Source organism: Ptychodera flava (assembly GCF_041260155.1).
Source record: "Ptychodera flava strain L36383 chromosome 23 unlocalized genomic scaffold, AS_Pfla_20210202 Scaffold_24__1_contigs__length_23054250_pilon, whole genome shotgun sequence".
In the NCBI taxonomy this organism is placed as follows: domain Eukaryota; kingdom Metazoa; phylum Hemichordata; class Enteropneusta; family Ptychoderidae; genus Ptychodera; species Ptychodera flava.
The window spans coordinates 10,088,475-10,101,796 of NW_027248278.1; the positions used below are offsets into that span (position 1 = coordinate 10,088,475).

Here is a 13,322-nt window from a genome sequence, read left to right on the forward strand (position 1 = left end):
ATATTCCCATGTTTTGGCTATAATAGATCATTTCTGACCCATTCACAGATAGTATGGGTCCACACTTTGCATAGTATTTTATGGCCTTGTCAATACAAAGTCTACATACCGGTAGGCGGAAGTTGTAGATAGTGCCATTATATTGTTAACAATTGGAGTTTATTCCATATTTTAAATAGATTTTCAATAAATCACACACCCTTTCACCCCCAGTTCCCTGTGTACAGGTCCAACTTTACCATAGAAAACAATGGATTTGGGACAAACCATGGTGGTGAAAGGGTTAAATAAAGGCCTGTAAATGTAACTGTTGACAAATATTTCTTACGTGTGTGTAGCATGTACAGTATCAGTAATAGTGTCTAGGTGCACCTCCCACAGCCTATTGAAATACCCAGTACTCAACCTTTCAATATTGAGTGTGTACATACATGTGTGTTACCGGTATGCATTGTTAGTGGTGATAATTATGTTCTGGTCTTGACTTAAGGTAGTATGCGCCTTGAAAGTGAAAGACAAAAACTTTTGCTCAAACTTCCCTCAAAGGATATTTCAACCATTCTCTTTCAAAATCAAAAATAAATATCAGGGGTCACCATGCAAATTTTGGTAGCAGAGAAACAAATTACCCAAGATATACCAATATTTGAAATTCAAAATGGCAGCCATCCTTGCGTTAAATCTATGGAGAAAAATAAAATTTTCAATTTTCGAAAAACTAAAACAGTAAAAAATTTTCTTATACCAAGAGCTTTAAAATGAACCCCCACAAGTTGTAGATCAGAAAAGAATAGAAAAAGTTTGAGAGTCCGAATAGCTGTCCTCGAATCACATTCTACCCTAATTTAGTTGTGTACAAACAATTGTAATATGTCGTACACTAACAGTTTGCAGCAATCAATTGCTGTTGGAGCAGTGGAAGAAACAGCAGTTTATGTGATAGGTCAAAAATACTGGGGCAAAATTGTATAAAGTTAATACAATTACTGAAACTTAACCCTTTCACCCCCAGTTCCCTGTATACAGGTCCAACTTTACCATAGAAACAATGGATTTGGGACAAACCATGGTGGTGAAAGGGTTAATTCACAGAGAAAAAACATTGTGGAACTCTAAAAATTTCAAAATTTCCTTGTGACTGGTGTGCAATACAGAAGGGGTCTTTAATTTTGTATCATGTTTAAAGGCTCAGGGTCATCAAGTTTTCTCTCAGTCCAGCAGAAGGATGCAGAAGAATTTGCCTGCCCATATGGTTATAGTATCTGAATGCACTTAAAGAAACTGGTAACACATGTTTTGAGACAAAGTCAAGGAAAATAAAATTCAAGGTTATAGAGGTGGTTTTCAAAGTAAATTCTTGTTTACCTTACAGACGTGTACAAAACTGCTGATCCAGGATATAAAATGTCCAAAGCCATTTCTCACCAAATGGTGGGACCAAATTCATTTGAACTTGGCACAAGGACAATACATTATTACTTTTTCATATACTTGTCAAAACAAATTTCTTAGCAATGCAATCTAATATGACTACCAAGTGGCATTCATTTTCATTTTTCCATACCTGCTCTCATAACATATAGCCACTTCTACGCAAATTTGGTTAACCTTATTTTAAATTTCAATTTCAAGTATTTCAATTTGCTAAGACACATTTTCAATACTTTCTCAGCAATTTTCTGGATATGCTTTAACCAATTCCAACTTCATTATTTGTGTCAATGGTTTCCAAATTTATTAGAGGGGAAGTTCATGGCTAATTTTTTCATATGTGCTTGCTTTGTGTGTCGCTTATTCTGGAAAAAACCATTTTCACTGTTCATGACTCACACAATATTTTACAAAAACAGACAAAAATAGTGGCAGAAGTTGCAGTTTAGGGGTTCATCAACTTAATGTATTTTGAATCATGTGAAAAAGCACCAAGTGCCAATGGCAGAAATCAGCTTTTTTTTTATTGACATTTGCTGGGAATTTTTTTAAATCTTCAAGGACCCCCCCCCCCGAATATCAAATGGTTCACCCCTTATTCTCTTTAGGATCTTTTAGAGAAAACAGGCAATATTCTTTACAGGACTAGTCACTGACTTATAACATTTTTCAACCACTGTCACTCAGGAGTGACCGTGTTTCAACAAACATTTACTGAATTCGTTCTTTATACAACCAAAAAGCAAAGCTCAGTGGTTACTTCAATGATTTATCTAAGGAGTACGATACAAAGCTTTAGCACACTGGGTGGACGACATAAAAACCTTGCATTTACTAAGTTTCTTCAGGGGCACTGGTTGAATTAACCGAAAACAAAATCGTTTATTAGCATTTACGACGGTCCCTCACCAGAACCGGAAATTAAATCCGAAATCGAATCTTATACCGAATCCGATGTAATGAATCAGATGTGATGCGAGGCAGTTGCTATAAAAGTCGTGTCCCTCTCTTTCTCCCCTTTGAGGGGAATTTTTGATATTTTTCCCGTTTCTGTCACAGCATACAGTAACGGTAAGTACTACTTGTACGCCCTGAAACTTCATTTTGTTTGTGAGAAAGAGGAATATTGTCGCTCGTTATATCTTACATGCTTGTCACCAGCAGGCCTTGCTGTCAAGCTGGCTGTGCCACAGGCTCTTGACTCAATGCAGGCGAACCGCTAGCCGTCACTGATACAATAAAAATCAACGTGGGTCATGTATGATTTTAGCGTTTCCTAGCTGACACTGCTCCGAAAACACAGCTTTTTCATGGACTTAACAGAGAGATTTTGGATATGGTGTGAGTATTCATGAAGTTGTTGAACTGGAGCATATAGCATCGATCGACCCCAATAAGCAAGTTGTGTTTAAGATAAAAGAAGGCGTAACCGTCTGTTGAAATTTACTCGGTCTCCGTGCATGGCTTCCGCTGTTGCTCACCTTTTTTGATTTTTATTGTATCAGTGGCGGCTAGCGGTTCGCCTGCATTGACTCAAGAGCCTGTGGGCTGTGCCAATGAAGGCAGGTACATTGATTCTTACGAAGTTACGCAGCCGTTGTACTACTTATACTGCAAACTTGTAGCTGTACGGTGAGGCGGTCATGATTTTTAGCTCACATATGGTATACCAATGTGAGGTTATCGTATAAGCTGAAGTCGGTGGCGTCTGTATGTATGTATGTATGAAGTATGTCCGTCAACATCAAAAACAAGCGAACCGCTGCACGTTTCAGCTTTATTTGGTGTGTGGATGCATCCTTGGCTATAGATGGGATTTTGTTCAAATGAAGTCTGCATTGCCAAAATTATGCAAATGAGCTTACAAAATGTTAAAATCGTCAAAAATTAATAAATCAAGAACCACTGTTTTGATTGTTTTGAAAATTAGTGGGCAAGTACCTTAGGTGGACCTTATACAGTTATATGTATATTGTGAAGATATCTTGATTTGTATTTTTGCTGAATTTTTTTTGTGATTTTTCTCATTTTAAGTAAAAATTCTTCTCTGAAACGGCCAGCCCAATCGCTCTCAAATTTGGGTTGGATGTTTGCAAGGGTGTTACTCTTCTAATTTGTTGAAATTATGACAAAATTGGGAAAATTACTATTTTTGTGCAATTTTTGTCATTTTTGGTCAAGAAAACTTGTTTTCAAAATTACTTGTCTGATAGCTTTGTAATTTGTATAAAAGTCCAGAGGATGTTTATTATATAAATTTTCTGCTTAAAGTTCTGGAAACCCCCAAATTTGTATATTTAAGGTAATTTTCTCAGTTGGTGACCTTAAATGACCTACACCAACCCAGGATATGTTGTGAGACAGTTTTGAAGGCTGTGAACAAAATTTTGTCATATTTGGTATCAATTTGTATGAAAATTTGATCCAGAAAACAAAGCTGAGGTGTATTTTTTCATTGCGGACCAATTTTTGCAACATTTCCATGTAAGACACACAAGAATTGTTGAGAAATTTGTATCCAGGATAATTCCAGATGTCGTACTCGCCCCCACAGTGGAAGGCATTTCACCATCTGTAACTAACTCAAGTGCTGTTTACATTCAAATGATAGCACTCATAGCATTAATTAAAAAATCCCCAAGGTTGTAAATACATTTACTACTATCTGGCCTTATATAATACCAAGGGGTGGAACATTTGATATTCAGGAGGGGTTAGGGTCTAGAAGATTAATGACGTAGCATTACTTTTTTACCAGATCCATTGTACATTTTTTCCCCCACTCCCACCTTTTCTTTTTATGAAGCCTTTTCTGGCTATTTTTTGTTGTTGACATTTGCTTATGTATTTAGGATCTGCTTGTCCCATTGCTACAGAAGTTGATATGCATGTTCCTAAAGATGACCTCCAGTACCGAAGTTGGAGACCTTATTTGCTTTTGTCATTCTTGTTTTTCTGGTTTAAATATTTCTTAAATGGACCAATTCAAACCGAATGTGAGCACATAGTGTCCTTGATGGTATTTTTGGTTTTTGCGACCTGGCTCACCAGTAGAACTACAATGATAAAGGCACTGTAGACTGGAGAATAAGCACGACATCAGTGTGGCGCACCCATTACTACAATATGCGAAGCAAAGCGGACGCATGCGTATTATTATAAATGTTTAGTTTTGTCGATGATCTTTGTCGAGTGCGATCGCTGTGTCCCAGGCCCCAAATGATAAGGTTAGTGTAGACGATTCTGACGTGTTCTTTTGATTGATAAGTGCAATGATACACAGTAGAACGAATATATTTGGTACTTTGAGTGCGCTACGCTTTTGTCGCCTTCACTTTCCAGTCTATTAGGGCCTTTGGCATTGTAGCGCTACTGTCACCGAGGAAGCACTAGTATCACGTGATCGCGACTCGTGTTGCAGTTTAGCTGTGAGGTCTAGGTGATTGACACCTTTTACAAAAGGCGTTTCTAGACCGGTGGATAATGGGACTGTGGTTGAGTGTATTCATGTAGTCAAGCAAAGTTTGAATGTAAATACAGTTGAAGTTTCCCTGTCTAGTCTGATCTAAGAAACAGATTTGTTTTCAAATCAAATAAGGTAAAGGCTGAAAAAGAAGGGAAATCACACGCGTCTTGGAAACCATCAAAGAAGCAACAACTGAAGTAGCTACACACAACAGTGTATCTGAAATATTCAGCTGTTGGTCACACTAGTGAGTTTTGAGGCTGATGTTCAAAAAGTAAACAATATTGTCTTAGATTCAAGAATTTGTCTACATGTTGTTGACCAGAAGACAACAGGTAAAGTAATTTGGAACAATACTTTCTTTGCCTGATCTAAATGTATTTTTGTATTTATCTTCTTGCTGACAGTCACTAATATGGAGGTGTTATCAAGTCAAGGATTTAATCAATCAAATTCATATGCTGTGATGAACAACCTGTTATTCCAACAATTTGGTTTTCAAGTACTGGCAAACAACATCCATGAGGAGAATACAGACACATATCCCATCCTGGTCCAATCTGTTCTAAGAGAATCTGATGTAGAAATCTGGGGAGGATTTTGTGTCCGTGCATACATTGTCATACTTCACTTTCAAAAGACTCCAGGCCAACCTGAGATGTGTTTAGCCATCCTGTTGAAAAATAAGTACACTCCTGATGTGAAAAGACTGGGAACACCATTTAAACTTCAAGCCTATCATCTGCAGTGGATTCAGGTTTGTTTTCAAATTACGTTTTTTCGGAAAAGTTCAAACATTTTTACTTCCACCTTCTGCAGAAACAATCCTGAATGTCATCTAATTCACCATTCAAATCTTGCAAATGTTAGGAGGTGATGAAAATGCCACTTTTGGTACCAATTTTCAATTCCTGTTAATTTTCTTTATTGCTGAATATCTTTCAGAAAGTAAATAGCTTGTTTTGAGGTGAAGGTGTACCAGGTGACTTAGCCTCTACTGCAACTTTTAATTTAACCCTTTGAGAGCCAAAGTCATATTTTGTCGCCTTTATAAAATATATGAAGTCATTTTTTTCAGATACTTACCAAAATTTTGATAAAAAACTGTAACCAATGAAATGTGATGTCCCTTTGGTCCAAAATTATTAAAAAATTCACAAAAAATTCATGAAAATGGGTAAAATGTTGCACTAAAATTTTGGTGGTAAAAATTACAGCACTCTAAAGGTTAATTATTGCAAGCACAGAGATAACATTGCATAAACCATAGAACCTGTAGAACATTGTATCTCCTGCAATATTTGCAATGTTATAATTCGCAACCGTCTAGTGACCATCAGATAGCTCCAAGGTACGACGAAAATTTGTTAGGTGAAGAACTTCTTGCTCAAGTTTAAGTTGATATCATGAGCTGAGATATTAGTAAGTGTTTTATAAAGTTAACCCTTTGAGTCCCCTTTAATAAATAAACCCCAGTCAAGTTTTCTAAAATTTTTGCCAAAATTTTGAGAAAAATCTGTGGCAAATGAAATGTGATGTCTATTTGGTCCAAAATTATCAAAAAATTACAGAAAATTCATAAAAATTGATAAAATTTTGTGCTAAAATTTTGGCGGGAGAAAATTACAGCACTCAAAGGGTTAAACAAAGTTAATGTTTAGTTACAAATTTGTGATACTTGCCTTTTTATTGCTTTACCTTAAATCCACAGAATGTTTCAGATGCAGTTGTGGATGGAATTCCAGTCAGAAATTCCAAGGAAATTCCATTCATTGCTATGTATGATGCAGTTGAATTGTTGGAGACAGAAGGAATGAAAGAAAATTTGAAACCATGGAAAGAAACCGAACAAACCAAAAGTGTTATCTCACAAGGAAATTCCAGTGAACAAGACAGTGTGGCCACAGAAAAAATGGAAACAACAGGTTCTGTGAGCCAATCAGCTGCGAGACAGGAGTCATGTGACCTTTCAATTGCAGTGACCAGAGATTTGAAATCGTGGACAGATCAGTCATTGGAGGATGGCGAGCTGTCAAAAACTGAAGGAGAAATGAGTGCATCAGAAGAAAGGGAACCTATCAGCACATTGAACCAATCAGCTGTGAAGGAGAAGTCATGTGACCTTTCATCTGAGAGAAATCAGGAAGTGTTGATTAACACAGTTGATATGAATAATCAGTTTGAAGTTGAAGGATTTCAAACTGATTTGAAAGCAGGTAATGAAAAGAAGAGAATTGAACGGACAAATGAAGACGCACTTGGGGATATCAGTCGTGAGGACGGTAATATAGAAAAGTCAATAAATAAATCAGGGAATTATGACATTTCTGAAGACTTTGCAAATGATCCCAGCATAGCATCTGACTTGAAAAGTACTGAGAAAGAGACGAATGCAAAGGACAGAAATGAAATTGCACGGAACCATTCAGAGTGCCAGTCTAAACCCAATGCTGTCTCCCCTGACATATTGGCTTCGACATCGGAAACAACAGAAATGCCATCTACTGACACTGAGGGCACCAGCGACACTGATGGGGACGAATCTTACCATCCGGAGGAAGAGAGTGACAGTGATGAAGATTTCCTTCCACAAACACGATCAAAAAAGAAGCGATTTGCCAAAAAAATTGCAACATCACGGGAAAGGAAGCTGCAATGTGAGGATTGTGGGAAGGTATTCAGAGTTGAGAAAAGACTCAGTCTGCACATGGAATGGCATAAGAAAAAAGAAGAAAACCAGAAATTGAAACCTGAAAGACAAGTGAAAAGTAAAGAGAGAGCCGGAAAGAAATTTTACCTGTGTGAGGACTGCAGTGCTTGTTTTAGTGAGAAACAAGAATACACTAGGCATATGAGAAAACATCAACGGGATTCTGTGAAACGTTGTATTCAATGTCGATTTTGTGGAATGAAGTTTGAAAAAGATACAGAGTTACAAGAACATGTAAACACTGAGCATCCAGGATTGAAGGCATATATCTGTGAAGTATGCGGCGCGTGCTCAAAGTCATATGCCAATTTGAACAAACATTCTAGAGAGATGCATATTGTCGGGGACTTCAATTGTGACAAATGTGACAGAGTTTTCAAAACAAGGTACAGATTAAAAAGACACAAAAACAGCGAGCATCCGAACATTTCGAAAAACGTGTACCAATGTGACATTTGTGGCTATAAAAGCAATGCCAAATATATCCACACAAGACATCAAATAGTGCACACGGATGAGAGGAATTTTCAGTGTGAGGTGTGCGGAAAGGGTTTCAAAACAAATACGTTACTCAAGCGACACCTGAACATTCACTCAGGAAAGAAACCCTATTTATGCGAGGTCTGTGGAAAAGGTTTTGGTCGCAAAGAACACCTCAAGGAACATGAAGTGGTCCACACAAAAGTGAATACCTTCCTGTGCGATTACTGTGGAAAGAATTTCAGCAACAAACCAAATCTGTATGTACACAGAAGGCAGCACACAGGAGTACGTCCTGTGGTGTGTAAAATATGCGGAAAAGGTTTTAACCGCCAAAGAGAGCTGGCAAAACATATGCAGAAAATACATTAAAATTCAGCAACAAACCAAATTCAATAACAGAATTTTGCATATGTGTAAATGCAAATAAATTGTGCATTTGTCATTTTCGATAATACGCCAACATACCGTATACTGGTACATTCTATTATGCATTATGTACCAAAAAGTTCAGCGGTTTTCACCGTAAAAGAGAGCTGGAAAAACAAATGGAGAAAATACATGCAAATTTATCACCAGAGCCATGGGCATCTTTAAATGCATAAAAATGTTGTGCGTTTGCAATTTCTCAAAGCTTGAATGTTCACATTACCATTATACATTAAAAGAATACAATGTAAATTGTTGTAAACAACACTGTGCATGTTTTGGTTTTGTAAGTTCATCATGATTACCAGTTCCTAAAGCATACTGTCATCGGAACTCTGCTCAAAGGTTGTATGGGACCCATACAACCAATGTAAACACTGTATCCGAGGTATGCTGGTGATTGATGAAAGTTAAAACATGTGTGTTATAATCTACGGTGTGATCGTATAATTTAAATGTTGCAGCTATGATGATGAGGTGCATCTAGATATCGTGCATGAAATACATTGTTTGTAAACAAGAAACTCACTCAGGCGCAGTTCCGATGAAGGTTTCCCTTTAATTTATTCATCAGTGGTTTTGAGCACACAGAAGAATCATTCCAATGAACATACATGCACTAAGACATGCCTGGACAATTTTGATTTTAATTTATTACAAAGACAATGTACGGTGAATTCCATACTCTTACCAAATTTCGTTTTTGATACAATCCAATGTGTTCACCAGGAGGCCAATATTGGCTGGGTGCCTGTCTGGTGAGGCCAATACTGGCTGGTTGCCTGTGTGGTGAGGCCAATATTGGCTGGGTGCCTGTGTGGTGAGGCCAATATTGGGTGGGTGCCTGTGTAGTGAGGCCAATATTGGCTGGGTGCCTGTGTGGTGAGGCCAATATTGGCTGGGTGCCTGCGTGGTGAGGCCAATATTGGCTGGTGCCTGTGTGGGTGAGGCCAATATTGGCTTGGTGCCTGTGTGGCGAGGCCAATATTGGCAGGTGCCTGTGTGGTGAGGCCAATATTGGCTGGGTGCCTGTGTGGTGAGGCCAATATTGGCTTGGTGCCTGTGCTTGTTCAGCGGAAGTTTCAAACTCTCCATATCTGGGATTTTCTAACAAAACATACACCTTTATTTTGAGAAATATAGGAGAAAAACAAAAAAACACAATATTTAGTACACCTTATATGTATGGGATAGTATCACGTAAACCACCTGAAATTTTTTCACTTCATGATGGTTCTTAATCAAATCCGATATCCATTTCAGCAAATAAATTCATTAATTTTTTTTAGCTCATATTTGGTTTTTGTATATAAATACCAAAAAGAGCTTATATGATGAGTCTGTGGCGTCTGTATGTCTGTATATTTGTGGGTATGTATGTGCGGATGTATGTCTGTCACATACAAAGGCTCCCATACCGCCAAGCTACTATCTCAGTATTTGGTGTAAAGGTAGATGCAAGGGTTGAGATGTGAGTTTGTTCAAATGAACATGTCAGTGTCAAAATGTGCAAATGAGGTAAGGAAAAGGGAAATACTGCAAATGTGCAGGAGTGATGGCATGCCAGTGACTGAAACAGGCTTGAGTCATTTCCTGTCATTGTTTATGAACTGTTACATATTAACAAACCAGATCAAACCATAGACAGTAGAGGGGGAAGACTGTCTATGGTCCAACTAAGAGGGACTAACTGTTTCTGCGTTCCTGTTGCTAAGTTGAACTCCAGTACCTAAAGTTTCAGACCTTATTTACTTTTGTCATTCTTTTTTTGCTAGTTTAAATATTTCTTGTTGTTTTTCTGGTTGAACTGTGCAGAAATCATTGTCATAACATCAGCGTAGAATTTTCCTTCACTGAACAGACAGAAACAATATGTATTGTTGATCTTTGGTACCCATACTGGTATATACCGATTCTGATCAAATTTGAGCGACACCATATAATTGCGGTATGTTTTATAAATTTCAATACCAACGTCCTTCTGGTAAATCCTTTTGAAGTGTGTACTTATTAGACATGGCATAGCTTACACATTGTACACCAGGCCCCTACATTGTGTGCAATATTTGCAACATGATAAAATTATTTTTAATCACTGCTGGACCGGATTAAGACAAGATCTATTTCAGATTCTACCTTTTATGAAATATATTTATTGCAAGTTCCAATACCAACAGTCTTGCAGCCTATATTTTTGAACCAATCAGCTATGTGACACAGACTAACAAAGCGTATATACTGGTCAGAGGTAGTGCCTCAAAAACAGATATTCCGACGCTCAACTTTCTACAATTCTTTTCTGATCTACCACTTTTGAGGTTCATTTTAAGCTCTTAGATAAAGAAAAACTTTCACTGTCTTAGCCTTTTTAAAAATCTAAGGACCGTTCAGTTTTTAACGGCCGGGGGGGGGGGGGGGGGGGGGGGGGGCAAAATCCTGTTGCGGTGTTCAAAAAAATATAGACCCCCCCTGCATTTTTTTTGAAAAAAAGATGACCCCCCCCTTTGTCAGAAGAAAAAAATTGATGACCCCCCCCCCCCCCCCCCGAAAAATAACCAAAACCCATATGTCAAATTTACCCGCATGGTTTGGATTTGAACTCTGGTACGCGGCGCACTTTATTCGTGTAGCAGAGATGCCAGTGCACAAACTTCTCAGCCACATCCATTGAAACGTCTGTTAATTAGGACGACTGTAAGGCAATTTTTAACTTCATTTCCATAGACAACTCATGTCCATGGACATTGTATAAAGTAAACTTTATTGGAGTGGTTCGCCAAAGGCAGCCCTCCGGTTAAGAGGGTCATGGGCCATTACGTAAAGTCAACTTTATTCTAGTGGGCCACCAAAGGTGCCCGCCGGTAAAGAGGGTCGATCATGGCTATTGCATAAAGTAGACTTTACTGGACAGGGCCGCTGAAGGCGCGCGGCCATTACCATTATTCAGTGCGTGATCCAAGGGGTCCCTCAAAAATGTTTCTAATACAAGCCGCGGCTTCAATTGGGAATTTTACAGTAAGATTGCCGTGGGGTATTACATAAAGTCAATTTATTGTAGTGGGCCGCCGCAGGCAGCCCGCCGGTAAAGAGGGTCAATCATGGCCATTGCATGAAGTAAACCTAATTGGAGTGGGCCGCCAAAGGCGTCTGCCCGTTAAGAGGGTCATGGGTAATACATAATGTATATTTATTGTAGTGGGCCGCCGCAAGGCGGCCCGCCGGTAAAGAGGGTCAATCATGGCCATTGCATGAAGTTAACCTAATTGGAGTGGGCCGCCAAAGGCGTCTGCCCGTTAAGAGGGTCATCAGTAATACATAATGTATATTTATTGTAGTGGGCCCCCGAAGGCGGCCCGCCGGTAAAGAGGGTCGATCATGGCCATGGCATAAAGTGAACTTTATTGTTGGTATTATGTTTTTGAAAATGTGGTGACCCCCCCTTTCCTACCAGTGAAAAAGCGATGACCCCCTTTGCGGATTCCAAAATTACGATGACCCCCCCCCCCTGGATTTTGCCCCCCCCCCCCCCCCCCCCCCCCCCCGGCCGTAAAAACTGAACGGTCCCTAATATTGTATTTTTACCCCATAGAGTTCACACAAGGATGGCGGCCATTTTGAATTTCAAATATCGCAAAATGTCAGGTAATTTGCTTCCTCTAGTTCCAAACTGTGCCGGGTGATTTCTGATTTTATTGTTGATTTGGTAAGAGAATGGTTGAAAGTTTCATTCAGGAAAGTTTGAGCAAAAGTTTAAGTCTTCTACTTTCCGGTGTACACTACCTTAACTGTGATCTTAACAAGATTGTTTATAAAATGTAAATCAGAGTAATGGTGATGGCTGTTTGACACGATTTAGGATTTTATAATTTTGATTTCTGTTTCATTGAAGGTTCTGTAAGCATAAACCATTTGATACACCAATGGGGCACAGATGCTGTTCAAGTGCTCTATCATGGAACATTTATGAAAATACGTTCGTAGTGTATACTAAAATAAACAATGCAAGGTATTAAACCAGATATTCCACATTGAAAAGTAGTCATCAAAGGTATACTGTCCCCTGTTCCAATTTTGCCACAGTTACCTTGGAAAGAGAAAATCTAACCAGTCACAGATTTTAAGCGGGTGGCCACTTTTTAAAAAGAGCGCCCTCACATGGGTATTTGAATACCAAGGAACGCCCCTTTGACCATATATGGGCATATTTAGATTACAGGTAACTGTATACCTTTAACCCTCTAAGTTTGTTATTTTTTCCCGCCAAAATTTTAGTGCAATATTTTACAAATTTTTCTAAATTTTTTGTAAATTTTTGATAATTTTGGACCAAGTGGACATCAAATTCCATTACCTACAGTCTTTAATAAAAATTCTAGCAAAACTCTTGACTGGTGCACATTTCATAACTGTGACAAAAACTGACTTTTTGGCACAAAGGGTTAACCATGGTCCCCAGGATAGGAACCATGAGTTAACATAAGATTTCAATGCTAAAACAATGCTCATAAGAATACTAATGGCTTTCCATCTGGTCCACCTATCACCTTGCACTAAGAGTATGTTGGATATACTGTGGAGACAGTACAAAATAGTGTTCTCCACAGCTTGGAGAATCAGAATATTGAGAAATTACATAACAATACATTAATGGCATACTCTTTTCTTGTGAAATGTATAATTTTGTATGGTCATTAACATATGAATAGACTGCTCCAAAAACAGAGGGATGGCCCACCCCTAAAAATCCCCTCATGGAGAACTCTAGCTGCTAACTGACACTATTGTATTACTTGTGTAGTATCTATT

At 38.4% G+C, this 13,322-nt stretch overlaps 1 protein-coding gene across 1 annotated transcript; it reads left to right on the forward strand.

Annotated features, from left to right (window-relative positions):
* The first annotated feature begins 2,406 nt into the window (after positions 1-2,406).
* On the forward strand, positions 2,407-8,950 carry LOC139124452 (zinc finger protein 37-like). The gene is made up of 3 exons (XM_070690589.1): positions 2,407-2,502; positions 5,305-5,654; positions 6,609-8,950. The coding sequence occupies exons 2-3, from the start codon at positions 5,313-5,315 to the stop codon at positions 8,457-8,459; spliced, it is 2,193 nt and encodes a 730-aa protein (XP_070546690.1). The 5' UTR covers positions 2,407-2,502; positions 5,305-5,312; the 3' UTR covers positions 8,460-8,950.
* Positions 8,951-13,322: the final 4,372 nt, after the last annotated feature.